Source organism: Sinocyclocheilus anshuiensis, unplaced genomic scaffold, assembly GCF_001515605.1.
Source record: "Sinocyclocheilus anshuiensis isolate Anshui unplaced genomic scaffold, SAMN03320099.WGS_v1.1 scaffold1830, whole genome shotgun sequence".
Taxonomy (NCBI): Eukaryota; Metazoa; Chordata; class Actinopteri; order Cypriniformes; family Cyprinidae; genus Sinocyclocheilus; species Sinocyclocheilus anshuiensis.
This window is the reverse complement of record NW_015546014.1, coordinates 140,730-168,472: the sequence shown is the minus strand read 5'-3', so window position 1 is coordinate 168,472 and position 27,743 is coordinate 140,730. Positions and strand designations below refer to the sequence as shown.

Here is a 27,743-nt window from a genome sequence, read left to right as displayed (position 1 = left end):
CACAGACCTTTTTTTTTAACTTGTTGTTGTGAAATATTTAATGAAATGCTGCAGTTTTATAACCCTGTTGTCAAGTTCAGATTGTGTATGTAGATCATGTCAGATGGTGCACTATTTATGGATTTCACATGTCGCGAATCATTAAAAATAACGGACTCAAATAAACAATTCATCCGTGAATCGAACATCTTTTTCACACATTGAACGTTCCTCATTCCTGAACTCAGACTCAGTTCAGTTCAGTACACTTTCTCTTCTGTTTCCCTTTAGCTGACCTCAACAACGTGCGCTTCTCGGCATACAGGACGGCTATGAAGATCCGCCGGCTACAGAAAGCCCTCTGCTGTAAGTGTGTTATATTAGAGCTGCATGCTTGCATCGTCTCACTCCATCGACTCAATTAACTCAGAGAGGCCCAATTAACAGCACACAGAGAATGAGTGAGGAGCGTGTGTGTACGTGATCTCTTCATTTACATGCGTGTTTGTTTCTTGAGTTGTTAATTGGTCTCATTAAAAGTGTAAACAGGGAATATGGCATCCATCGCTCCATCAAAGATGAATAGTGTTGATGGTTCAGACGCTGACACCGTGTCCTAACGGAGCGTGACGCCGTGAAGTGACAAGCTATAAAACTTCCATGTTAATCGGGATGTTTGCCCTAACCGGCTGTGACTGCTAACAAGACATTTTGCCAGTGGCTTAGTTTCTATTTTTGTAGATTTCTGATGCTCACGTTCGTTCTTGAAGACATAGCTTGAAAGCAAACCTTGAACATTTAAGTTTTGGCATTACAAGTTTATATTTAGTTTTCTGTGAAAATTGTGTTGCATTGCTTAATAAAATATACATTCAGAGGTCTATTATTTTTGTATAATATTCTAGTGATCACTGCAATAATTTGTGTGTGGTCTGTAAATAATAGACTGCATCAGATTAGCCTTTGCAATAGTGTAAGAGACCACTATCATGAAACCGTATTGACAACCCCTTCTTGTCATGCATAAGGAAAGAGCTTCAAGATTTAGTAGCATCTGGGATTTAAACTTTAGTAGCAAAAACACTGTTAGAGTTCAGTCCATTTCAGCGAGTCATTCAAAACTCAAGTGAGTAGTACGAACATTGCTCAAAACTGTTCATCGATGTACTCAAATGGCATTTCTCTTAAATACATATTGCTGTTGATGACTGTATTGCTGCATAGTCACTTGGTGCTAAATATGCCCTTTAATGTGTTTTTAATGACTATTTAATTACTTATTTTTAATTTATGTCCTCAGTATTTCTCTTGTGCCTATGAGGGGACAGATACTTCTGATCTTTTCTGACGCCCCAAAAATTGCTGTTATGAAGTCAGTCTACTAGAATATTTAAATCTGTATAATTTTGTAAAAGCTTTTATTTGATTGCTGTATTTATGTGTTCTTTTTAATTACTCGTGTTCTTTTATTTATTTTTCTCATGTAAAGCACCTTGAGGAAGCTACCTTTCAATACTCTGTGCAAAAATAAATGTCATTTTTATTTTGCACCTACATAATATATATATATTATTTTCGTATTGAAAAAAACCCACCTTTTTAAACTGCTTAAGAACTAATACATAAATAAAAATGTATTTTTTTAGCATTTGCATTTGCAATTATTTATTTAGCAGACACTTTTATCCTAAGTGACTTACATTGCATTCAAGCTGCACATTTACATTTGATCAGTTCTTGCTTTCTTTGTGAATCGAACCCATGACTTTGACGTTACTAGTACCATGCATGACTGATTGAAGTCAAATTTGCCATTGGTTCCCTCAAGATTTTCCTTTGGGTTTTTATACGGTAGTTGGGTTTTCCAATATATGAGTAGAACAAGGACTGTGGTAAATATAAATTGAAGATTTTTCGTTTTGCTCTTCAACAGCCATACTGAAAATGCAAATTTGAATTGTATTCATATTTTTTTTTAAAGTATGTTTGTAATAAGTAACTACATAAAGCCATTGGGTTGTGAGTGAAATGCCCCATTAAAAAAACCCCATAGGAAAGTCTCGAGGGAACCCGTAGTGAATTATTCTTGTGGGTTTTGACGGCTGACGGCTGCAGCACTGATTGATTTTGAGTTCAGTGAAGACCAACATTGTCTCTCTCTGTGTCTCAGTGGATCTGCTGGATCTGAGTGTGGCTCAGTCCATGTTCCAGCAGCACAAGTTGACGGTGAACTCCCAGCAGCTGACGGTTCCTGAGATCATCAACTGCTTGACGTCTGTGTATGATGGACTGGAGCAGGAGCACAAAGACCTGGTCAACGTCCCGCTGTGTGTGGACATGTGTCTCAACTGGCTGCTCAACGTCTATGACACGTACGTATTACACACTTGCGCTGTCTCTACACCAGACATGTGGCTTGTTATGACACAACGACACTTGCATTAAAATCCTGCCATTGTGTGCACAGCTAGTGCCTAATGACGCATGTCTTTACCTGACGAACACCCTGTTACAATTTACAACAGTCGATTTATTTTCCACATCCATTTGAAAACGTATGTTTTGATTTTAGAAATATCGTAAACTGATTGCTAAGAGTTTGTTATTCATTATATATCTACATAACATCAGACTTGCATCAAGTTAAAGGGATACTCCACCCCAAAATGAAAATGTTGTCATTAATCACTTAGCCCCATGTCGTTCCAAACCCGTAAAAGCTTCGTTCGTCTTCGGAACACAATTTAAGATATTTTGGATGAAATCCGGGAGGCTTGTGACTGTCCCATTGATGCCAAGTAAATTACACTGTCAAGGTCCAGAAAAGTATGAAAGACATTGTCAGAATAGTCCATCTGCCATCAGTGGTTCAACCGTAACGTTATGAAGCGACGAGAATACTTTTTGTACGCAAAGAAAACAAAAATAACGACTTTATTCAACAATTCGTCTCCTCTGTGTCTCTCCGCATCACCGTAGCGCCATTTTGGAGAATAACCACTGAATGCAAGCAATGTACGCTATTCTGTGTCAGCCACGCTGCACGGATGCGCTGTTTTCGTTCAAATCAAAGCGTAAATACACGTAGAAAACGTATCCTTGTGTCGCGGCTGACACAGAAGAGCGTACGCTGCTTTCGTTCAGCAGTTATTCTCCAAAATGGCGCTACGGTGATGCGGAGAGACACAGAGGAGACGAATTGTTGAATAAAGTCGTTATTTTTGTTTTCTGCGCGTTCCGAAGACGAACAAAGCTTTTACGGGTTTGGAACGACATGGGGGTAAGTGATTAATGACAAAATTTTCATTTTGGGGTGGAGTATCCCTTTAAGTTCAGGATGTCTTTGGTCTACTCAGCACCTAATGTTTCGGATCATGTGCATATTATGGAAGCCACTTTCTGCCACTAAATAAAAAATAAAACACATTAATTGCTATTTATCTTACAAATTTTTTTTTTTTTTTCGCAATTGCGAGTATGTCTTGCATGATATAAACTCGCAATTGCGAGTCATAAAGTCAGAATTGTGAGATATGAACTAGTAATTCTGACCTTTTTCTCGCAATTGTGAATTTACATCTCGCAATTCTGAATTTTTTTTCTCGCATTTGCGAGTTTATATCATGCAATTCTGACTTTATATCTCAGAATGGCGAGTTTAAGTCTCACAGTTTTGACTTTTTTTCCTGCAATTGCGAATTTACATCATGCAATTCTGCCTTTATTTCACAGGATCGCAACTTTATTTCTCAGAATTGCCAGTTTAAATCTCACAATTCTGACTTTTTCCCCCCAGAATTGTGTGATTTAAACTCACAATTGCAAATTATAAGGTCAGAAATGCGAGATATAAACTTGTTTTATATGAGATGAGTTTACATCTCGCTATTCTGATTTTCTAGGATTCTGAAGTTTATATCACGCAGTTCTGAGAAAAAAAGAATTTATTTCTCGCAATTCTAACTTTTTCTCAAGATTGCGAGTATTCATCTCACAATTTGGACTATTTCTCAGATTTACATATATATATCACGCAATTCTGAGAAAAAAATCATTTATATCACAATTCTGACTATTTCTGTGAATTTCAAGTTTATATCACACAATTCTGAGAAAAATTTATTTATATCTCGCAATTCTACATTTTTTCTCAGAATTGAGTTTACATCTCTCAATTCTGACTATTTCTCACAATTGCTAGTTTGTATCACACAATTCTAAGAAAAAAGTTAGAATTGCGAGTTCATATCATGCAATTCTGGGGAAAAAAATGTATAGAATTGAGAGATGAAAAAGTCGCAATTACTTTTTTTTAATTTTTTTTATCAGTAGCAGAAACAGGTTTCCATAGCATATGCAGTTGTGTAAATAATAACATTAAATTAGTTTCACTGTTCTGAATATTTTTATGTCAGTGCATTTCCATTGTAAATCAGGTGGGAGACAAAGAAATCCCCTGATTTTGCTGAAGGCTCGCCTGGAGCTCACAGTTGATTGATGTGTTGTGTGTATTTTAGACACTCTCAAGCTCCGACCTTGGATGCTTCCAATATGGATGCAGTGTTATATAAACACTACTGAAGTGTATTCCCTAATCGATCATGGCAGATGTGTAGTATTGTCATGTGCTCATTGCTGCCTTTTCCTCTTACCCACAATGTTTTTTGTTTTGCCACAGGGGTCGCAGTGGGAAAATCCGAGTTCTGTCCTTGAAGATTGGGCTGCTCTCTCTTTGTAAGGGTCACCTGGAGGAGAAATACAAATGTAAGCTCTTTTGCTCTTTTTCATAACAATTATAGAACCAAAAATAATAACAGACTATTGTCTTCTGTTTTTCTAACATCTTAACCGGACATGAACATCAAATGATAAATTGAACATTTTCATTAATTTTAATAAAGCGGAAATGTAATGATTAGATGTAAAACCTAAACAAAACGTAGAAATGTTGCCTCGACAACTGAATTAAAATAAATTGAAGTTGATGTGCTAAAATTACTAAAACTAAAATAAAATGAGAAGCTAAATACTTCATAAAAACTAAATATTACAAAATAAAAAAAAAAAACTAAATTAATTAAAAATTACATATTTAAACTTAAATGATCTTTAAAGCTAATAATAACGAATGCTATAATATTATCGAATTAAATACTGAAATAGCATTGTCACATTGTTAGTTAGTCCACCACCTACTGTAAAATGTGTCCAAAAACTTGTATCACATATCTGTGTGTTAACATCAAATATAGCTGTTATGAGGTCCAAGGCTAAAAATGGAGGTTCATTATTTTTGCTGGTTGAGGTTTTTGTTATGTATTTGCAGATCATCTAAATATCTACTGAACATTTTGGTGTTTGTGCCCTGCAGCATTGTTAGATCACATGTACAAATCCCAGCCTTATCCCTTTTAATCAACGTGTTTGTGAAGCGCCACAAACCCCATGATGCTCTACCTCTTTTTTCGGTCCTGTTTTGTTTCTAAAAGCACAGTCATCTGAAAGCACAGACTGCACTCCCATGATGCACTTCCTCACGTAATTGGGCTTTTTGCTCTTTTAAGTTCTGGCTCATCTCAGGAGTCTTCAGTCCTCTGAGTGATCAGGACTCACAGTAGACGAATCCTTGCGCTGGTTAGCGCTTGTTGAGATGGAAAACATGTTTTTCCATTTTCGGTCAGCAGTTTGAGGTTCACTCGGTCCGGTCAGCACTTTGTAAAGCAGAGCTGAGTGACAGACAATCACAGACGGGTTTGTTCGCTGACCTTGAGTTAACACAGCGCACAGTGAAATAGTGTCTGTGTGACTTTAGTTGTGCGTGTTGGAGTGAGAATAGAGTTTATTGAACTGCTCTGAAGCTCTCAGGACAAAGGGCTGGAGCGTGTGTGTGTGTGTGTGAGAGTGTGTGTGACAGCTCTGGCAGGGGTCTGCTCTTGCTCTGGTAATCAAGGTCATCTCCGTCCCTGAGCCCAGGTCAGAAATAGAGTGATGGATGAAAAATTATGGAAAATGACATTTATCATTAACTGAAGGACTTTTAATTTGCTGTAATGTGTAATCTGTTCATCGACATTACATCTTAAACAATATGTAGATTACTGAAGGGACTGCTTTAAATATTAAATGAAAAAGAAGCTAAATTATCTTTTTTAATTTATCCACATAAATGATGCATGCTGGGAAGCATTTGAGCTGGGATTGAATGCTCATATATGAGTGGATGGAGAGTGAACTCTTACTGTTATGAGCTATGAAATAGCGGATATGATTTCATAGAACGACAGTATGTTTTATTCATTTGGTTTAACAAAGAACTTTTAGAAAAGCTTTGACAGATGAGACATACAGCAACATATGGTCTATTTGTTTTTTAAAATATATGTAGTCTGGTATTTGTACAAAAATAAACAATGTTTACTTGAGAAATGGTAAGCAGATATAGCCTTTAGCATCATAAAAAAATAAAAAATTCAATAATGTATTTTCCATATAATTCTGTGAAAGAATCTACAAGTGATAAGAATTTTTTATTTTTTTTTTACATTCTGTGGGGTAAAAAGCTAAACTAATTGAAAATGTACATCTATTTGTCTGTCTGACTAACTGTCTGTCTGTCTGTATCTAGCTGTCTCTTATCTGCAGTCTGTCTGGCTCTAGCAGTTTGTATGTCTGTCTAGCTTGCTTGCTCTCTGTCTGTCTGTATCTAGTTGACTGTGTCTTATCTGCAGTCTGTCTGTGTCTAGCTGACTGTCTGTTTGTCTGTCTCTAGCTGTCTGTATGTCTGTATCTAGCTGTCTGTCTGTCTGTATCTAGCTGTCTAGCTGTCTGTCTATCTAGCTGTCTGTCTGTCTGTCTGTATCTAGCTGTCTGTCTCTAGCAGTCTGTCTGTCTGTATCTAGCTGTCTGTCTATCTAGCTGTTTGTCTGTATCTAGCTGTCTGTGTGTCTTATCTGCAGTCTGTCTGTATCTAGCAATTTGTCTGTCTGTCTCTGTCTGTCTGTCTGTCTGTCTTTATGTATCTAGCTAACTGACGGTTTGTCTGTCTGTCTGTATCTAGCTGTCTGTGTGTCTTATCTGCAGTCTGTCTGTCTCTAGCAATTTGTCTGTCTGTCTGTCTTTATGTAGCTAGCTGACTGTCTGTCTGTCTGTCTGTCTGTATCTAGTTGACTATGTCTGTCTATATCTAGCTGTCTGCATTCTGTCTGTCTAGCTGTCTGTCTCTAGCAATGTGTCTGTCTGTCGATCTAGCTGACTGTCTATCTATCTCTGTCTCTAGCTGTCTGTCTGTCTGTATCTAGCTGTCTGTCTCTAGCAGTCTGTCTGTCTGTATCTAGCTGTCTGTCTCTAGCTGTCTGTCTGTCTGTATCTAGCTGTCTGTCTCTAGCAGTCTGTCTGTCTGTATCTAGCTGTCTGTGTGTCTTATCTGCAGTCTGTCTGTCTCTAGCAATTTGTCTGTCTGTCTGTCTTTATGTAGCTAGCTGACTGTCTGTCTGTCTGTCTGTCTGTATCTAGTTGACTATGTCTGTCTATATCTAGCTGTCTGCATTCTGTCTGTCTAGCTGTCTGTCTCTAGCAATGTGTCTGTCTGTCGATCTAGCTGACTGTCTATCTATCTATCTATCTGTCTGTCTGTCTGTCTGTCTGTATCTGTCTGACTGTATCTATCTGACTGTCTGTCTGTCTGTATGTAGCAGTTTGTATGTCTGTCTGTCTATCTATCTGTCTCTGTCCAGCTATCTATCCAGATATCTGGCAAGTCTGTCTATTTTATGTCATCCTTTCAGCCATCCATCCATCCAAGGTGGATAGATATCACACCTGTCTGCCTGTCTATATCAGTCTATTTATCTGTCTGGCTATCTATCCATGAGTCTGAAATAGATAGGTACTGCTGTCTGTCTGTCCATGCATCTTCCTGTCTGTCAGGGTTCTCAGTTTCTCATCTCTCAGTGTCCGTTCACACAGAACGTGATTTTTCACTCTACTGCTCTTTTTTATTGTTTTCTAGAAGGAAACATCTTTGGCTGCTGTGCTCACGTATCACATCTTTGGCAATGTCTCGCTTAGCAGAATTTTTTGAGTGCTGTGTAAATGAAAAGAAGTTTACCTTTTAAACGCAAACATTTATAGCTGATTTTTTGTTTGTGTCTCTCTCAGGTCTGTTTAATCAGGTGTCATCGGCGGGCGATACGTGTGATCAGAGGCAGTTGGGTCTTCTGCTGCATGATGCCATTCAGATCCCTCGACAGCTGGGCGAGGTGGCAGCCTTCGGCGGGAGCAACATCGAGCCCAGCGTCCGCAGCTGCTTCCAGCATGTGCGTGAACACACACACACATCAGTGCATTATGACGATCACAGCGCGTGTGTTTCACTCTGATATGTCTTTGTTTATGACTGATGTTCTATTCAGTTATAGAGCAGTGTGAATTATTGAAGCTGTCTGCTCGTGAGATCCTCACATTACCTCACACAACACTGTGTGTCAATGGTGTTGTCTGCATGAGTGTTCATATTTTTGTCCTCCAGTCATTTCACTAGTATAAATCCTACAGCATTTAGACTGGAGGCTATAAATACACACTTTAAAGAGAGAGAGAGAGAGAGGCGTCCCGTTCAAGTGGTTGCCGTTTGACTGTTGTTTCTGAACATTTTTACAGGACACTCTTGTCTATCTATCTATCCATCTATCCGTCTGTCTATCTATCTGTCTCTCTGTCTGTCTAGGTTCTGTCCAAATGTCCATTTGTCTGTCCAATTTGTCTTTTTATCCATCAATCTGTCTGTCTGTTCTGAGTGGTTCGATTGCTCTCTGACACGCAGTGTCAAATCTGAAATGTTTTGAAGAGACAGAAATTGTCATTTATAAATGAGTGAGGATGAGGAGGACAAATTCAATCAGAAGTAACTGACAGGAAGAGATGTCTCTTCTGGATATGAGAGGAATGCAGAACACTGGAAATGAAGGCTAGGTGCGAGTTTGGAGGAGGAGGACACATTGCTGAGCAACATCACAGCAGAAAGCTGAGAGAGGAAATAAACGAATGATGAAAGACAGATGAGTGGAGGGATGACAGACAGACAGTCAGGACAGTGTCACACCTGAAGCCATTTACAGTCCGTCAGCGCTGATGGATGGAATCACCCAAACGCTCAATTTCTCTTCCCTTTCCCCTGTCTGTTTCTCTTGTTGCTTGAGAGTGTCTGATGGGAAACAAAACACACCAACAGGTCAGAGTTCAGAGCTGTAGGTTATGACATCACAGCCTCAACAAAGCGTAGATCTGCAGGCATCCATTGTCTCGTACGCTGAGTGTGTTTCAATGCTAAGTGACATTTAAAGACTTTCGCATCAGTACATTCCACCGCTGACATCACTGCCAAGAATGTTGCTGCCGTACAACAGATGAATTCCTGCCAAAATCCCTTCAGCACTGTCTGTTTTGATCATTTATTTGCCTTTGTCTTGTTTGTTTCGTAAATTTGAAATATGAGAATGTGTTTACCACAGAGTTCAAATAATTACAGGAATGTTCCAGCATCAAAACAAGCTCCATAGGCCGCATCTTTGGCATTCTGACGACACCACAGAAAATAATTTCAGTAAAACAAATAAAGAAATAAAAATCATGCTTACAGTAATGCACTTAAAATGGAAGACAGCCAGGATAAACATTAAAATCTATTTTAATTTTGGGTGAACTGTCACTTTAATGTGAAAAAATCATTTATTAGCCTTGTCTGTGTGATGTTTTAACCATTCTTTCAACTTCATGATCATTTAAACCCATTAACTTTCATGTGATATGTTCAATAATAACAGAGAGATTGTTTACAAACAGAGAAGTACAGAATTACTTCAGTAATTAAGCCTCAATAACCTTCATCCACATGTAACAGTATTCCCACTGCTAAAAGGATGATTTAGAAAACATGAAAATAAAAAAACATGAATATAAGCTCATTAACAAATACACAAGCGCCACATACTGCTTTCAAACCCTTCAGAACGTCTTGCTTCATTGACTTCCTTTTTAAGTGCATTACTGTAAACTCTTTTTATTGTGTTGTTTTCATTAACGAGGGACACGTCACAATTAATCCATGTACTAATATCACTGATTTTGTCCATGAATTCATTTATTTTTTTACAGAGATCCTTCTGAGAATTCAGAGAAGGGCTATATGACAGATGAAACGTTACAGTAGCTAATATTCCTAGCATTACACTGGTTAAAAATCACCTGGTAACTGCAGATAGTGTGACTGAATCCGTGAATCCTCAGGCTTCACAGAAATATTTATGAGACTGTTATATCTCTATAAAGGCAGCCGTGCGATTGACAGTCATTTACGGTGGTCTGGTAGGAAGTGCTCCGTCCATCATCTTGATTTCAGACGGGCTGCATTGTTTATGAGTTATTCTCTCATGCCGTGTACAGGCTTTCTGAAATCCCTCCCTGATTGGCTGTTTGTGCTGACTCTTTGTTCTCAGGTGTCCAATAAGGTGGAGCTGGAGCCGAGGCAGTTTATTGATTGGATGAGGCTGGAGCCACAGTCGATGGTTTGGCTTCCGGTCCTGCACAGAGTGGCGGCAGCAGAAACGGCCAAACACCAAGCCAAGTGCAATATCTGTAAAGAGTTCCCCATCGTGGGCTTCAGGTACACACACATACACTAATGACCAGTTGACTGTACATTATGAAGAAAAGAAGAACCAACGCAAGCTCATGGTCAATGCAACAGATCTGAGAAGTATTCTGGCACAATTTGAGAAGCACTGAACTAGACAAAGCGTGATACCAAGCAGATCTGTGAGAGATTTAAGACACACACACACACACACACATGGGTGCGCGCCGCGCTGTCTGGGAGCAGAAAGGTTAGATTCACTCCTGAGGCCCAACATTCATCTAAATGTCAGCGTCTGATAGCACTCTAAAAAAGAGAGAGACTGATGAAAGAAATGGAGGACAGACGCATACGGTCAGTCCCATTCAGACTGTTCTCTGATCAGCTCTGACACTTTTAAAAGTTGAACTCTGAACTAGTGCTGCCAGTGTTAACATTCATGTTTGAGAAGAGTTTAGAACGTTTACTGTCACTGAGCAGGAAATACATCAAATACATGATGTATCTCAGAGGAATTTCTTGCATTGTGTGTTGTGTTCAAATCTTTCTCACCTGAGATATTTCAGAATAATAATAATAATAATAACAATAAAATTGTCTGTTTGTCTGTAGATGTATATTAGTAATGGTGCTAGAGTTGGTTATATTTTTATGATTATATTTTAATTTGTAATTTTACTGAAAAGAAAATCATTCAGGTGAGATAGAACATGATATATATACAGGTACCCACTGTATATATATATATATATATATGTGTGTGTGTGTGTGTGTGTGTGTGTGTGTGTGTGTGTGTAGCAAGGTGAACAGGAATGCATTTTTAATGGCTAATTTAATTAATTAATATTTAATAACAAATCAATGGTTTATATTAATTCTTTAATTGTTTATATTTTTAAATAAATCTATTTAAATATAATAAAGGATAATAAGGTATAGTAATAATACAATTATCAATACAGTATATGTAATTAATACAGTATATGTTATAATTATACACACAACAATGCCATAGTTGGAATTGTATGGTTTATAGTGGAAAAACAAGGTTCGTTTATTTATAATCATTTACAATTACAAATAAAGATAATGATATATTGTATTTATTAATAGTTTTCAATGTTAGTTCATAAAAATACAACTGTCCATTGTTAGTTCATTTCAGCTCTTTATTAACATTAAATATTAACAGACGCAAGTTTTGATTTTAATGTACTAATGTCTTTTATTTTTAATGTACTAATGTAATTTTTATTAGTTTATGTTTACTAATGTAGTTAATCAAAATTAATTAATTTGTTACCATTATATGTAAAATAAGTGTTGTATATAATAAATTGGCCATTAAATGTTTTTATTAATTAGTGCATTATAAATAGTATAAACATTTGACAGAAACTTTTCATTTGCAGTCTTTGTATTGTAGAATTTAGCAATTGTCAAAGCTCAACTTGAAATATCAGCTATATGTGAAACACTCTATTAATTGTAATAATGATAAAAATCACCAGAAGACTGCAGTAAAATCAATAATTATAGCAGTAAAACATCTTTATTGCATTATTATATATTAATATAATATTTAGTTTCTTTGCTTTAAAGGCGAGCCAGAATTTATTGTCAGCATTAATATCAGCCGCGTGCAGATATACAGCACCATAACTGCAGATGAAGCATAATAAAAGTGTGTGTTAGAGTGATGTCTCGTGTTTTAGTTGGTCATCACAGCTAGGCCTGTCGCGATAATTAAATGATTAATTCGCGATTATTTGATCTAACCGCAGTTGTTTCAGACAACCGCGATTATTGTGCTTTTTATACGAGACAAGGCACCAAAAGAAACAGAAGAGCACCAGTTTGCTTTTCATGCACTGTATAGCCTATACAGGGCTCCAGACTCATTCTTCCCACTGGTCGCTCTTTTGCAACTAACTTTCTCAGCTGGTCGCATGAGCACATGATTTGGTCGCAATATTTATTTTATTTTTTTTTTTTCTGCGCTACAACTTGGGATTATTCAATGCATGCTGATGAACTTTTATCATAGTTTATAGTTATTTGGAAATGAAAGTGGTTACCATTCAACCCGTTCTTTATCGTCAGTAGTATTATTTGTGATTTGAATTTTGTGAATGGGAGTTTCTTTCTCTTTTGCTGTGTTAAGCCGCGGGCTTCGGATGATTTCACTTTCGAATTTGCAATCTTGTTGTCACTTTTTTGCTTACATACATCTACACATCTTTCATTTTTTTAAGACTAAAACAAAAGATGGATTCATTGTTATTCTTAATTAAAAAGAACAACAATAATAAATCAGTAAGAACGAATAAGATGAGGCATGGCACAGAGAGCCTCCATAGCGTAATGTGAGGTAAACAGCAAAGATAACAAGTTTTTCAACAATGAAAAGAAAAGTAAAACTAATGGTGACAGTGCTTGCATGTTTTTCCCCACAAGAATACCAGCATGTTCACCTTCTCTGGTTTAAGCAGCATCTTTTACTTGACTTTCGCTTGAAAACCATCCACCGTCTTTGGCTAAGCCACACTGACAGCCTCCTCCGTCTCTGGAGGACTGAGCGCATCAGACCACACCATCTCGTTGTCTGAGGTGTTTCTCTCTGAGGCAGAGATTCAGTCGGACGTTTGACGGAGGAGATACGGAAAGAGTTTTGTCAGTGATGGATGCTAGAGAAGACTGAATGGAACGAGAGAGAGAGAAACGGAGAAAAATAAAGTCCGAGTCAGTCAAGCTGGATTTATTGAGACCTGTGAAAAAAAATAGAAATCCTGGAGCGTAATTCCGTTAAACAAAGCCATGCAAATGTAATTAGTTGTTTGGCAGATTAACAGTTGTTAATTGTTAAAGCATTAATCCACAAAAGACTGCATTACTGTGATTTTGCTACGGTTAAGCGGTATTCCCTCTGCGCCAACAAATGACTTTTTACAAGTGCTTTTGTAAATTGGTGCTGTGGTCTAGCAGGAATATAGCGTGTGTGTGTGACCAAATTAAATTTGGCTTAAGCGATATCACCCCTCACTCTTACCTTTCTCCCCTCTCTTGACTGTCCTATCAATGAATGTGTTGTGTCTATTAAAAGTTTAATTAGATCATTCAAAGTGGACTGTTACTTGAACGTTAAATGACTAAACAACTTGGTCTACACTTTATGGACTTAGGAGCCCTTCACACAGAACGCATCTTTGTGTCTAAAAAGATGAGACGCAGTGCTCAGGAATGGTTTTATAAAAAGCACAGTGCAGAGTGTCTCCTCCGCCATGTTGCCATGCCTACTCGCTACTGTAAACAAAGCTAGCAATGCTAGCCCCGCCTCCAGGCTCTTCTGATTGGTCCACTGTTTTGGAACTGACATTGATGAGCGGAGCTACATGTAAAAGTTGAAATTCTTTTAACTTGACATGGCATATAAAAAAATGCAGTGCTCATGTATGAGATGCTGCAAAAACGCAAGAACAATGGTCATATGCATCCATCTAGAACATGTCTACTTAGAAAAACAATGGAAAAGTAGCACATTGGAATGAAAAAACGCATTCTGTGTGAACGGCCCCTTAATGTTACAAGGTAAAGACCTTTTTGCTACTAACCTGAAGCCCTCTACTTCAGTAAAAGTATTTTTTAAACCTATTTATGCACCGTTTATTTCTAAAAAGAATTGTAATGTCATACTGTCACGCATTACACATAAATGTATTTATTTTTTGTTTTTAATTTTCATGAGCACTGTTAAGGATACCCAAAAAAGTTATGTGGTTTTCATATTCATGTCAAACTTCATAAAGAAATATTAAAAATAAAAGCGGAACAAAACTTAAAATAAAAATTGGTTTCACAGTGTTATTTTAAAATGATTTGATTATTATTGTTTTAATATGCCTTAGGACACCCATTACTGGCAATACAATCACTGTAACATGCAAAGTCTGAAGGCTTATTGTTTTGTTTTTCAATATCTTCTAACTTCATCAAATTGGATTTTAGATCAGATAATCGTTTTATCGTCTACTTAGAAAAACAATGGAAAAGTAGCACATTGGAATGAAAAAACGCATTCTGTGTGAACGGCCCCTTAATGTTACAAGGTAAAGACCTTTTTGCTACTAACCTGAAGCCCTCTACTTCAGTAAAAGTATTTTTTAAACCTATTTATGCACCGTTTATTTCTAAAAAGAATTGTAATGTCATACTGTCACGCATTACACATAAATGTATTTATTTTTTGTTTTTAATTTTCATGAGCACTGTTAAGGATACCCAAAAAAGTTATGTGGTTTTCATATTCATGTCAAACTTCATAAAGAAATATTAAAAATAAAAGCGGAACAAAACTTAAAATAAAAATTGGTTTCACAGTGTTATTTTAAAATGATTTGATTATTATTGTTTTAATATGCCTTAGGACACCCATTACTGGCAATAAAATCACTGTAACATGCAAAGTCTCAAAGCTTATTGTTTTATTTTTCAATATCTTCTAACTTCATCAAATTGGATTTTAGATCAGATATTCGTTTTATCCACAACTCTCAGAAACTATTTTAAAAGCTCTTGACCGAAGTCCTGATGGCGTGATTTTAAGTCATTCTCAGCAGAGGCCTCAGTGTTATATTGTGCTTTCAAATGGGCCGCCCCAGAGAGAAAGGGAGCTGTTTCGGAAAATGCAGCAGCTTTTTACTGTCATATCATTTATGCAGCAGTGCAGTGGAAATATTGAACACTGGAGGAATTATATTCTATTGAATTTGCATTTCCTGGAGAGACCAGAAGAAACCGAAAACAAACAACACACAGTGTTCCTCCACACTCGATTTACATTTATATGAAGAAATCTGTGAAATAAAAACACTTCTAAACTGTGTGGTAATGATGTTATTGAATCAAGCGCTACGTGACTGGAGTGAACGAGTATTCTCAAGAGGACTGTCAGTTTCAGACAAATTCAGGAACAAGTGGATAATAGTTTGACAAAACTACAGAATGGCTGCTTTGGAGTTATGGGTGTAATGAATCAATGTTTTCCAGTGTAAAACCGAAAAGGATATGTTGCGAAAAAAAGTTAATACAGTGAAGGCCTATCATACTAATTGTCAGTTTTCTTTCTCTCTTTGCAGATACCGCAGTTTGAAGCACTTCAACTATGATGTTTGCCAGAGTTGTTTCTTCTCTGGTCGCACAGCGAAGGGTCATAAACTGAACTACCCCATGGTGGAGTACTGCACACCGGTGAGTTAGCAGCGCTTGAATGTCTGCCCCTCTCATACAATCTCTCTCTACCCATCAAATCAAGGCATGTGTGATGAAGCTCGCAAATCGGAGCTCATAAAAGAGACATTTTGCATGAATGGGCATTACAGTGGTGGTAGAGCTGTGGCTCTGTTCCAAAACCTGAGATGTTTTCATGTCTACTACTTACATTTTTCTAGACTCTGTTTTAATGGTTAAATTAAATGTTATTAATCAAAAAGCATGTCTAATTAAGTGAAATCATGAAATTTACACACATTAACAGCAATTTATTAAAAAGTTTAACAAAAATTTAATTCTTAAGGCCCTATGAAATGTTTTATTTTGTATTGATTTATTTAATTTTTTTTCAGAAATATTGTGTTGTGCATTTACATTTTTATGCTAAATAAATCTTGTAAATATTTTTTGGTAAAAAAAAATTGGTGAATATTCCTTAAAATAATGTTTTAATAGTAATTTTATTATTAGTAGTAGTACTATTATTGTGTTAAAGTCCACGTGAACCGGAAGTTGCTGCCGACTTTATTTCAGTGTAGTGACGTATTTCCATTTGAAACGGAATATTGAATAGAGGGCATGGTTTTGTGTTTGCGCTCCTCCTCTCTGTCTCTCACTCATAGCAATCTAACGGTTAGAAGGGTGTGTTTAGAAGGATATTCTGCCCAAGCCGTCAAACTGACGTCATCAGAGAAGGAATGCCATTCCAGAGCGGAAGTAAATGTTCAGATTTTGATTAAAGATTACGAAGACAAACCATTTTTTTCAGCGGATTAACTTGCACGGATTAATTGTTTACATCAAGACTAGCAATGTGCGCTAGTAAAGTAAATAAAGTCAATTTTGATTTCATGTGGACTTTAAGCAATGTATTTCTGTCACAGTTTCTTCAAGTTAAACCGAACCTTTATTTTGACGGGTTGCTGTGAAGACCTTTAAGTTTCTGTTTGTATATGATATGATGATAGTTTTGTTTTTTGTTTTTTTGTTTTCAAAAGAAATGGCAAAATGCTCACAAAGTGACTCTCAGAGCAGTTCTAAAGGTTATTATGTTCATGTATTTATGTCCTCATTTAGTGCTGAAAACACTGTGTATAGTAAACAAAACTGTGCATCTGTGCCATTCATTCACACAGAGACATGCAGAACATGCAGAATTCATATTTAAATAGTATTTTTGTGGCTTAATATTCACAGACACTAGTCCATATTGCATTTTGATTTAAGTTTACTGACCTACTTTTGATATGTCCATTCAAAATTTGACAAATTCCGTGACATTCCGTGTTATACAGTAAATTCCGTTTTTTTTAACTGGATTCCGCGATTCCGTCTGTGTTTTCCGCATTGTGGAAATCATAGGGCCCTATTACTACTTCAGAAAGTTCAAAGCAAACATTCAGAAGTAACATACCCATAATGTTTTCAACAGAGCGTTCCCTTAATGTTTTTGCTAACATTTGCATAAAACAAGACTCAAATTCAGAAATAACGTTTTCATAACTTAATGGGAACCCTATCAAACATTTGTTAGCTGGGTAGGTGGCAACTTCTCATGCGAAACACTGAGGATTGGACTCATGGTTGATTTCAGGTATAGGGTTTGATATTAGCTTGTGGCTAATAAGCTAAGCTAACAATATTGCAATAAGCTGAAAACACAGTACTCTGTACAAATATTGTGTATAAAGTTTATCTTTAATTCAGTGAAGGACACATGCTGCCTTATAATCGTATCTCTCATAGGAGATGTAATCCTGCTAGCTACTCTTTGGAAGAGCATTAGCGTCAGCAGCACATCTATTCAGTTTTTATCCAGCTGGGACTGTGATGTGTGGTCGGTGAGCAGCAGCTCACGGTACGAGAGTAATGGCGAAGGTTAGTTTCTCCTCCACCGCTGCAGGCGAATTTGAGAGTAGTTAAAACTCAGAGGGCCTTGATCTATTAGCAGGATTTCCTCCCACCTCCACAACACAAGCTCTGTGAAACCTGAAATTTAAGGTGTTCAACTCAACAGTTCCGTTTCAGAGCGTGAAATTGAAAAGCTGTCGCTGTCATTCATCAGCGTGACAAAAGGTAAACAAATTTATTTTTGCTCTCTTTGACTCTGCAAATCCAGTGAAATCAGACTGAATAATGATACAACTTCAAAACTATTTTAACTGGCACTTAAGCGAAGAAATGTTAACTTTTCATTAGTCATATAGATGGCTGAGTGCAGTATTGTCCATCCAGTAGATGGTTCAGCTCCAGATTAAGTTGTTTTTTTTGTGTGGTGTAGTAAAGTGGTTCAACAAAAGTTTGTAGGTTCAAATCTAGGGATGTAAGGATGCACCCTGAGCCGGTTGAAAGTCGATACAAATGTGACAATTCAAATCGGTTGAGATGTAAAACGAATTGCGATACAGTTGGGGGTGGGAGTTTATATGAATGTATCTCTGAGGGGAACTGACTGTCTTCTAGTGTTAATTTTGGCACCCATTTTTAATTTAGTCTTAGTCCTGTCTCAAATATATGTTTTATTTGTCTTATTTAGTCAACCTTGTCCTGTTTTTCTGTTTAGTCAAGTTTTAGTCGACGAAATGTCTGAGCAGTTTAGTCTAGTTTTAATCAATGAAATCAATCACATTTTTGTCATTCTGTATAATGGTTGAAACTGATCAAAAATGATTTTTGCTCAAAATTATAATCGTAATGATTGTTGTCATTTGAGAAATTTACTTTTGCATTTCAGGTAATTCACTTTCACCAATAAGAACAAATCAGTAGAATGTGGACTCGTGTTTTTTTTTATTTTTATATATAACCTCATCTAGCGTACTGATTTATTATTATATGCTATTTATTATATAAATTAATATCAAAGAGTTGTGCACTCTCTCTGTGTACGTTATTAAAGCTGGTAAAAACAAATGAAAAATATTATGACAGTGAATTTTTTTAAATAGTAATTCCAATAATTCCAAAGTGCTTTTAGGGGCCGTTCACATGTCGCGCCTAAAAACACGTGGAAAACGCTAGGCGCGCCGCTTTCTGCTTTTTTCCCAAAGCGTTCGGGCGCTCCGGAGGCGTCTGCCGTTGCTAAGCAACCATGACCTGCGCTCTCCATGAAGACGCGGAAGTTTCAGCAAAGGATAAATGGATTTGCAACACTTAAAATCGCTTGCAGTAGCTCTGCTACTAAATTTATTTAAAAATGGCTATCCCTGTACAGCTATGATCAGCTGTTCCTTCATCTTGGCTGAGCTTTCAATGTTCTTACGGAAAGGATGAAGCTGATTGGTTGGTTCTTGTCACATGACCCGTCGTGACCACGTCGCTTCCATTATGAGTGCGCCTGCCGCGCGTCTACATTTGAAATAACGAACTTGAGCGCGCAAAAGACGCTATATGTGAACGGCCCCTTATTCAGCATCAACAATCGCAAACAAAATATTCAAGATCTCATGACAGAACACAAACTGGCTGAATGATGATTTCATTTAAGATGAACATCTCGCATGGAAATAGCTAAACTCTAGTTTTCAGATCATCGTCAGCGGCGCTTCCGCAATAAGGAGCGAGTGTGTGCACATGGTTGCCAGATTGCATAAGCAAAACACCGGGCAGAAAATGTATCAATGTAACAGAGAAGCTCTGATTCGAGGATTTTAACTCTTGATATCTGGCAACCGTACACATGAAAGCTTGCATAGTAGAGGCGTGCACAGCAGTCCGCAATAATATTTTGTTTTCTTTTTTTTTTTTGACGAAAATAAAACGAGATTTTGGTAAATAGGGATGCACGATATTGGATTTTTGCCGATATGCCGATATTTTTTCACTCATTTTGGCCGATACCGATATATTTAATTTTGTTTGGAAACAACACCAAGTCTCTCCTGTGCAGAAATTGTAAGCAAAATATTTTAAATTTTGGTTAATTTTTAACAAGAACTTATTTTTTTGTGTGGTGTAGTAAAGTGGTTCAACAAAAGTTTGTAGGTTCAAATCTAGGGATGTAAGGATGCACCCTGAGCCGGTTGAAAGTCGATACAAATGTGACAATTCAAATCGGTTGAGATGTAAAACGAATTGCGATACAGTTGGGGGTGGGAGTTTATATGAATGTATCTCTGAGGGGAACTGACTGTCTTCTAGTGTTAATTTTGGCACCCATTTTTAATTTAGTCTTAGTCCTGTCTCAAATATATGTTTTATTTGTCTTATTTAGTCAACCTTGTCCTGTTTTTCTGTTTAGTCAAGTTTTAGTCGACGAAATGTCTGAGCAGTTTAGTCTAGTTTTAATCAATGAAATCAATCACATTTTTGTCATTCTGTATAATGGTTGAAACTGATCAAAAATGATTTTTGCTCAAAATTATAATCGTAATGATTGTTGTCATTTGAGAAATTTACTTTTGCATTTCAGGTAATTCACTTTCACCAATAAGAACAAATCAGTAGAATGTGGACTCGTGTTTTTTTTTATTTTTATATATAACCTCATCTAGCGTACTGATTTATTATTATATGCTATTTATTATATAAATTAATATCAAAGAGTTGTGCACTCTCTCTGTGTACGTTATTAAAGCTGGTAAAAACAAATGAAAAATATTATGACAGTGAATTTTTTTAAATAGTAATTCCAATAATTCCAAAGTGCTTTTAGGGGCCGTTCACATGTCGCGCCTAAAAACACGTGGAAAACGCTAGGCGCGCCGCTTTCTGCTTTTTTCCCAAAGCGTTCGGGCGCTCCGGAGGCGTCTGCCGTTGCTAAGCAACCATGACCTGCGCTCTCCATGAAGACGCGGAAGTTTCAGCAAAGGATAAATGGATTTGCAACACTTAAAATCGCTTGCAGTAGCTCTGCTACTAAATTTATTTAAAAATGGCTATCCCTGTACAGCTATGATCAGCTGTTCCTTCATCTTGGCTGAGCTTTCAATGTTCTTACGGAAAGGATGAAGCTGATTGGTTGGTTCTTGTCACATGACCCGTCGTGACCACGTCGCTTCCATTATGAGTGCGCCTGCCGCGCGTCTACATTTGAAATAACGAACTTGAGCGCGCAAAAGACGCTATATGTGAACGGCCCCTTATTCAGCATCAACAATCGCAAACAAAATATTCAAGATCTCATGACAGAACACAAACTGGCTGAATGATGATTTCATTTAAGATGAACATCTCGCATGGAAATAGCTAAACTCTAGTTTTCAGATCATCGTCAGCGGCGCTTCCGCAATAAGGAGCGAGTGTGTGCACATGGTTGCCAGATTGCATAAGCAAAACACCGGGCAGAAAATGTATCAATGTAACAGAGAAGCTCTGATTCGAGGATTTTAACTCTTGATATCTGGCAACCGTACACATGAAAGCTTGCATAGTAGAGGCGTGCACAGCAGTCCGCAATAATATTTTGTTTTCTTTTTTTTTTTTGACGAAAATAAAACGAGATTTTGGTAAATAGGGATGCACGATATTGGATTTTTGCCGATATGCCGATATTTTTTCACTCATTTTGGCCGATACCGATATATTTAATTTTGTTTGGAAACAACACCAAGTCTCTCCTGTGCAGAAATTGTAAGCAAAATATTTTAAATTTTGGTTAATTTTTAACAAGAACTTATTTGTTAGAATTAAATAAACAATAATGAAGGTTTTTTGACAGTACATTGAAGCGTTGAAAATAACTATAAATAAACTATATATCAATCGCTGCATTTTTTTTCCCCAGAAAGATGCAAGGTTAACCCTAACATTTTAAGATTTAACATTTGTAAATGGTCTAAAGCAAAAGAGTACTTTTGACTGAATCACGTTTCTATCTTTATTTAGAATTAGTTTATAGTTTATTCATACATTGAAGACCATGCAGCGTTTTCGTTTTATATTTGATTATTCAAGTTCTGTATTGTTTCTTACTACTTCAATTTTGAGTCGAATCGTGACCCTAAGAATCAGTTTGAATCAAATCATGAGGTGTCAAAAGATTCCCACCGCTAGAAAAACAGACTATGTAAAGCTCATTGGGATATGCACATATTCAAACATTACAGAAATGGCTGAGCCACTATTGTGACTTTGAACAAAGCATTTAACCCCAGCGTACTCCATGTGGATCGGTTCTGTAATAAGTTTATGGTGCTGTTCTATGAAGCGTCACATAAGATACTACTGGCCCCAGAATATCGATCACAAGTGCGATATTGCTTTTATACAGCGGTTCTATAAAGAAGTTCATATCGAGTGACATTTTCAACAATACAGACGGCTCTTTTTGTTTCAATAACAAAAATGGTTTACAATGTTGTGAGCTATAGAATTGTAATTCTAGTTGAGAAAAGTGATTCAGTGAAACGTTTGAGTGCACAGACAACAATGCTCGGCCTATTAAATTACTAGACCAGAACTAACAGTTTTATAATAAGATTGTGTTGACAGCGCTGAACTAGAAACTGCTTTCTGAAGCCCACCAGCCTCTACTCAACGTAATCAAGTGACCGATTTATTGTTTTTTGTTTGGACGTAAACTCTTGTTTCTCCATCATCTCTTTCCAGTCATTGGTTTGCTCTGTTTTTTGGTTTGGCGTTCAGCGGGGCAGCATTAATCCTGAATTCATCACTCCTGTCAGACCTCTATCACACAGACCACCAGCAGTTGTGAAATGTCCGCACACCTTCATCTTGACAGGAAGACAATGCTTTTCATTTCCTTTCAAACTGATGTATCTCTAGAAACACATTCACACACACACATAAGAATAAAACAAATTTACCTCCGATTCAACAGCATACTGTCATCAGCATTCGTAGAACAGAAGATCAATATTGAACAGAATGTGCTTTTGTGGCCCTCGGTTGGGCTGTTACGCCTTTATTGCTTTTTCATTGTGGTGATATTGCTTTTTGTTGTGATATGGTTTTTATTAGTTGTGGGATACAAAGAGTTTCTTTAGCCCAGTGTCAGAGTAAATGAGTAATGTGCTGTGTTCAACTCGCGCTTTCAGCGGGAACTTCAGGCCTTTTTAAAAGAAAAGCTTCACCTAAACATGGAAAAACACAATGTATTAATATTTACTTGCATTATTATATTGGTCTGTTTTATTTATTTATTTTTTTAAACAGTGAAAACCCAATTGATACAAGCAGTTTTTGAGAACAAGATTCTGTCTGCTCATGTTTACTCAATGAGGCCAGTTGAAAGTATGTAGTTTTGGGGTATCAAGCTCAAAAAAAGCACCATAACTGCACCATACAAGACGTGTATATTTGTTGCAATATATCATTATTGATGAAAGCCATGATATTTAAAAATACATATATATATTGATATACTACACATACTGTATAAATATCTTTAAAAAAAATAGTCTAATGCCAGTAACTCTGTTTGACCCTCCCAACATACCAGATGGCAGTATTGCAACTTAATGCTGGTTTCTGCTAATCATAAAATGGAAAAACAATGATTTCGTATGCTTTTGTACAGTTATGGCAACAAACTATTTCTCCACACTCGTATTTTGAATGTGATTTATTGGCCAAAAAAAAATTAAAATAAACAAAGTTCTGATGAATTTGACTGAAACCATTATAGTAATATTATTGTTATGAATTATTTTGGCCATGATAATCGTATAGTGAAAATCTGAGATCATGACAGCCCTAATTCAAAGTCTTTAGATGCGTATGATAGTTATGTGAGAAAAAGACACAGATTTAAGTCCTAATTTAAAGAAAATCTGGCTTCCAGCTGACATTCTACATATAACTTGGTGTTTTGAATACATTTGCATGTTTCACATCATTATTGGGTAAAAAATATATACAGGTGCATCTCAATATATATAACCTCATCTAGCGTACTGATTTATTATTATATGCTATTTATTATATAAATTAATATCAAAGAGTTGTGCACTCTCTCTGTGTACGTTATTAAAGCTGGTAAAAACAAATGAAAAATATTATGACAGTGAATTTTTTTAAATAGTAATTCCAATAATTCCAAAGTGCTTTTAGGGGCCGTTCACATGTCGCGCCTAAAAACACGTGGAAAACGCTAGGCGCGCCGCTTTCTGCTTTTTTCCCAAAGCGTTCGGGCGCTCCGGAGGCGTCTGCCGTTGCTAAGCAACCATGACCTGCGCTCTCCATGAAGACGCGGAAGTTTCAGCAAAGGATAAATGGATTTGCAACACTTAAAATCGCTTGCAGTAGCTCTGCTACTAAATTTATTTAAAAATGGCTATCCCTGTACAGCTATGATCAGCTGTTCCTTCATCTTGGCTGAGCTTTCAATGTTCTTACGGAAAGGATGAAGCTGATTGGTTGGTTCTTGTCACATGACCCGTCGTGACCACGTCGCTTCCATTATGAGTGCGCCTGCCGCGCGTCTACATTTGAAATAACGAACTTGAGCGCGCAAAAGACGCTATATGTGAACGGCCCCTTATTCAGCATCAACAATCGCAAACAAAATATTCAAGATCTCATGACAGAACACAAACTGGCTGAATGATGATTTCATTTAAGATGAACATCTCGCATGGAAATAGCTAAACTCTAGTTTTCAGATCATCGTCAGCGGCGCTTCCGCAATAAGGAGCGAGTGTGTGCACATGGTTGCCAGATTGCATAAGCAAAACACCGGGCAGAAAATGTATCAATGTAACAGAGAAGCTCTGATTCGAGGATTTTAACTCTTGATATCTGGCAACCGTACACATGAAAGCTTGCATAGTAGAGGCGTGCACAGCAGTCCGCAATAATATTTTGTTTTCTTTTTTTTTTTTGACGAAAATAAAACGAGATTTTGGTAAATAGGGATGCACGATATTGGATTTTTGCCGATATGCCGATATTTTTTCACTCATTTTGGCCGATACCGATATATTTAATTTTGTTTGGAAACAACACCAAGTCTCTCCTGTGCAGAAATTGTAAGCAAAATATTTTAAATTTTGGTTAATTTTTAACAAGAACTTATTTGTTAGAATTAAATAAACAATAATGAAGGTTTTTTGACAGTACATTGAAGCGTTGAAAATAACTATAAATAAACTATATATCAATCGCTGCATTTTTTTTCCCCAGAAAGATGCAAGGTTAACCCTAACATTTTAAGATTTAACATTTGTAAATGGTCTAAAGCAAAAGAGTACTTTTGACTGAATCACGTTTCTATCTTTATTTAGAATTAGTTTATAGTTTATTCATACATTGAAGACCATGCAGCGTTTTCGTTTTATATTTGATTATTCAAGTTCTGTATTGTTTCTTACTACTTCAATTTTGAGTCGAATCGTGACCCTAAGAATCAGTTTGAATCAAATCATGAGGTGTCAAAAGATTCCCACCGCTAGAAAAACAGACTATGTAAAGCTCATTGGGATATGCACATATTCAAACATTACAGAAATGGCTGAGCCACTATTGTGACTTTGAACAAAGCATTTAACCCCAGGGTACTCCATGTGGATCGGTTCTGTAATAAGTTTATGGTGCTGTTCTATGAAGCGTCACATAAGATACTACTGGCCCCAGAATATCGATCACAAGTGCGATATTGCTTTTATACAGCGGTTCTATAAAGAAGTTCATATCGAGTGACATTTTCAACAATACAGACGGCTCTTTTTGTTTCAATAACAAAAATGGTTTACAATGTTGTGAGCTATAGAATTGTAATTCTAGTTGAGAAAAGTGATTCAGTGAAACGTTTGAGTGCACAGACAACAATGCTCGGCCTATTAAATTACTAGACCAGAACTAACAGTTTTATAATAAGATTGTGTTGACAGCGCTGAACTAGAAACTGCTTTCTGAAGCCCACCAGCCTCTACTCAACGTAATCAAGTGACCGATTTATTGTTTTTTGTTTGGACGTAAACTCTTGTTTCTCCATCATCTCTTTCCAGTCATTGGTTTGCTCTGTTTTTTGGTTTGGCGTTCAGCGGGGCAGCATTAATCCTGAATTCATCACTCCTGTCAGACCTCTATCACACAGACCACCAGCAGTTGTGAAATGTCCGCACACCTTCATCTTGACAGGAAGACAATGCTTTTCATTTCCTTTCAAACTGATGTATCTCTAGAAACACATTCACACACACACATAAGAATAAAACAAATTTACCTCCGATTCAACAGCATACTGTCATCAGCATTCGTAGAACAGAAGATCAATATTGAACAGAATGTGCTTTTGTGGCCCTCGGTTGGGCTGTTACGCCTTTATTGCTTTTTCATTGTGGTGATATTGCTTTTTGTTGTGATATGGTTTTTATTAGTTGTGGGATACAAAGAGTTTCTTTAGCCCAGTGTCAGAGTAAATGAGTAATGTGCTGTGTTCAACTCGCGCTTTCAGCGGGAACTTCAGGCCTTTTTAAAAGAAAAGCTTCACCTAAACATGGAAAAACACAATGTATTAATATTTACTTGCATTATTATATTGGTCTGTTTTATTTATTTATTTTTTTAAACAGTGAAAACCCAATTGATACAAGCAGTTTTTGAGAACAAGATTCTGTCTGCTCATGTTTACTCAATGAGGCCAGTTGAAAGTATGTAGTTTTGGGGTATCAAGCTCAAAAAAAGCACCATAACTGCACCATACAAGACGTGTATATTTGTTGCAATATATCATTATTGATGAAAGCCATGATATTTAAAAATACATATATATATTGATATACTACACATACTGTATAAATATCTTTAAAAAAAATAGTCTAATGCCAGTAACTCTGTTTGACCCTCCCAACATACCAGATGGCAGTATTGCAACTTAATGCTGGTTGCTGCTAATCATAAAATGGAAAAACAATGATTTCGTATGCTTTTGTACAGTTATGGCAACAAACTATTTCTCCACACTCGTATTTTGAATGTGATTTATTGGCCAAAAAAAAATTAAAATAAACAAAGTTCTGATGAATTTGACTGAAACCATTATAGTAATATTATTGTTATGAATTATTTTGGCCATGATAATCGTATAGTGAAAATCTGAGATCATGACAGCCCTAATTCAAAGTCTTTAGATGCGGTTATGTGATATGTGAGAAAAAGACACAGATTTAAGTCCTAATTTAAAGAAAATCTGGCTTCCAGCTGACATATAACTTATAACTTGGTGTTTTGAATACATTTGCATGTTTCACATCATTATTGGGTAAAAAATATATACAGGTGCATCTCAATAAATTAGAATGTCGTGGAAAAGTTCATTTATTTCAGTAATTCAACTCAAATTGTGAAACTCGTGTATTAAATAAATTCAGTGCACACAGACTGAAGTAGTTTAAGTCTTTGGTTCTTTTAATTGTGATGATTTTGGCTCACATTTAACAAAAACCCACCAATTCAATATCTCAATAAATTAGAATACTTCATAAGACCAATAAAAAAAAACATTTTTAGTGAATTGTTGGCCTTCTGGAAAGTATGCTCATTTACTGTACATGTACTCAATATTTGGTAGGGGCACCTTTTGCTTTAATTACTGCCTCAATTCGGCATGGCATGGAGGTGTGGGCAGTGTGGCAGTGTGGGCAGGTGGGCAGTGTGGGCTTTTGGCAGTGTGGGCAGGTGCCAAATCCTGCTGGAAAATGAAATCAGCATCTTCAAACAGCTGGTCAGCAGAAGGAAGCATGAAGTGCTCCAAAATTTCTTGGTAAACGGGTGCAGTGACGTTGGTTTTCAAAAAACACAATGGACCAACACCAGCAGATGACAGTGCACCCCAAATCATCACAGACTGTGGAAACTTAACACTGGACTTCAAGCAACTTGGGCTATGAGCTTCTCCACCCTTCCTCCAGACTCTAGGACCTTGGTTTCCAAATGAAATACAAAACTTGCTCTCATCTGAAAA

The 27,743-nt window shown here is 36.7% G+C and overlaps 1 protein-coding gene across 1 annotated transcript in view; it reads left to right on the top strand.

Annotated features, from left to right (window-relative positions):
- The window catches only part of LOC107698511 (utrophin), a 275,871-nt gene that overhangs the window by 202,498 nt on the left and 45,630 nt on the right, over positions 1-27,743 (top strand). Inside the window, exons 58-63 of the mRNA XM_016499536.1 lie at positions 271-345; positions 2,150-2,351; positions 4,658-4,743; positions 8,137-8,294; positions 10,473-10,639; positions 15,745-15,856. Of these exons, the coding sequence (XP_016355022.1) occupies positions 271-345; positions 2,150-2,351; positions 4,658-4,743; positions 8,137-8,294; positions 10,473-10,639; positions 15,745-15,856 (800 nt within the window). The remainder of the gene's footprint in view (positions 1-270; positions 346-2,149; positions 2,352-4,657; positions 4,744-8,136; positions 8,295-10,472; positions 10,640-15,744; positions 15,857-27,743) is intronic.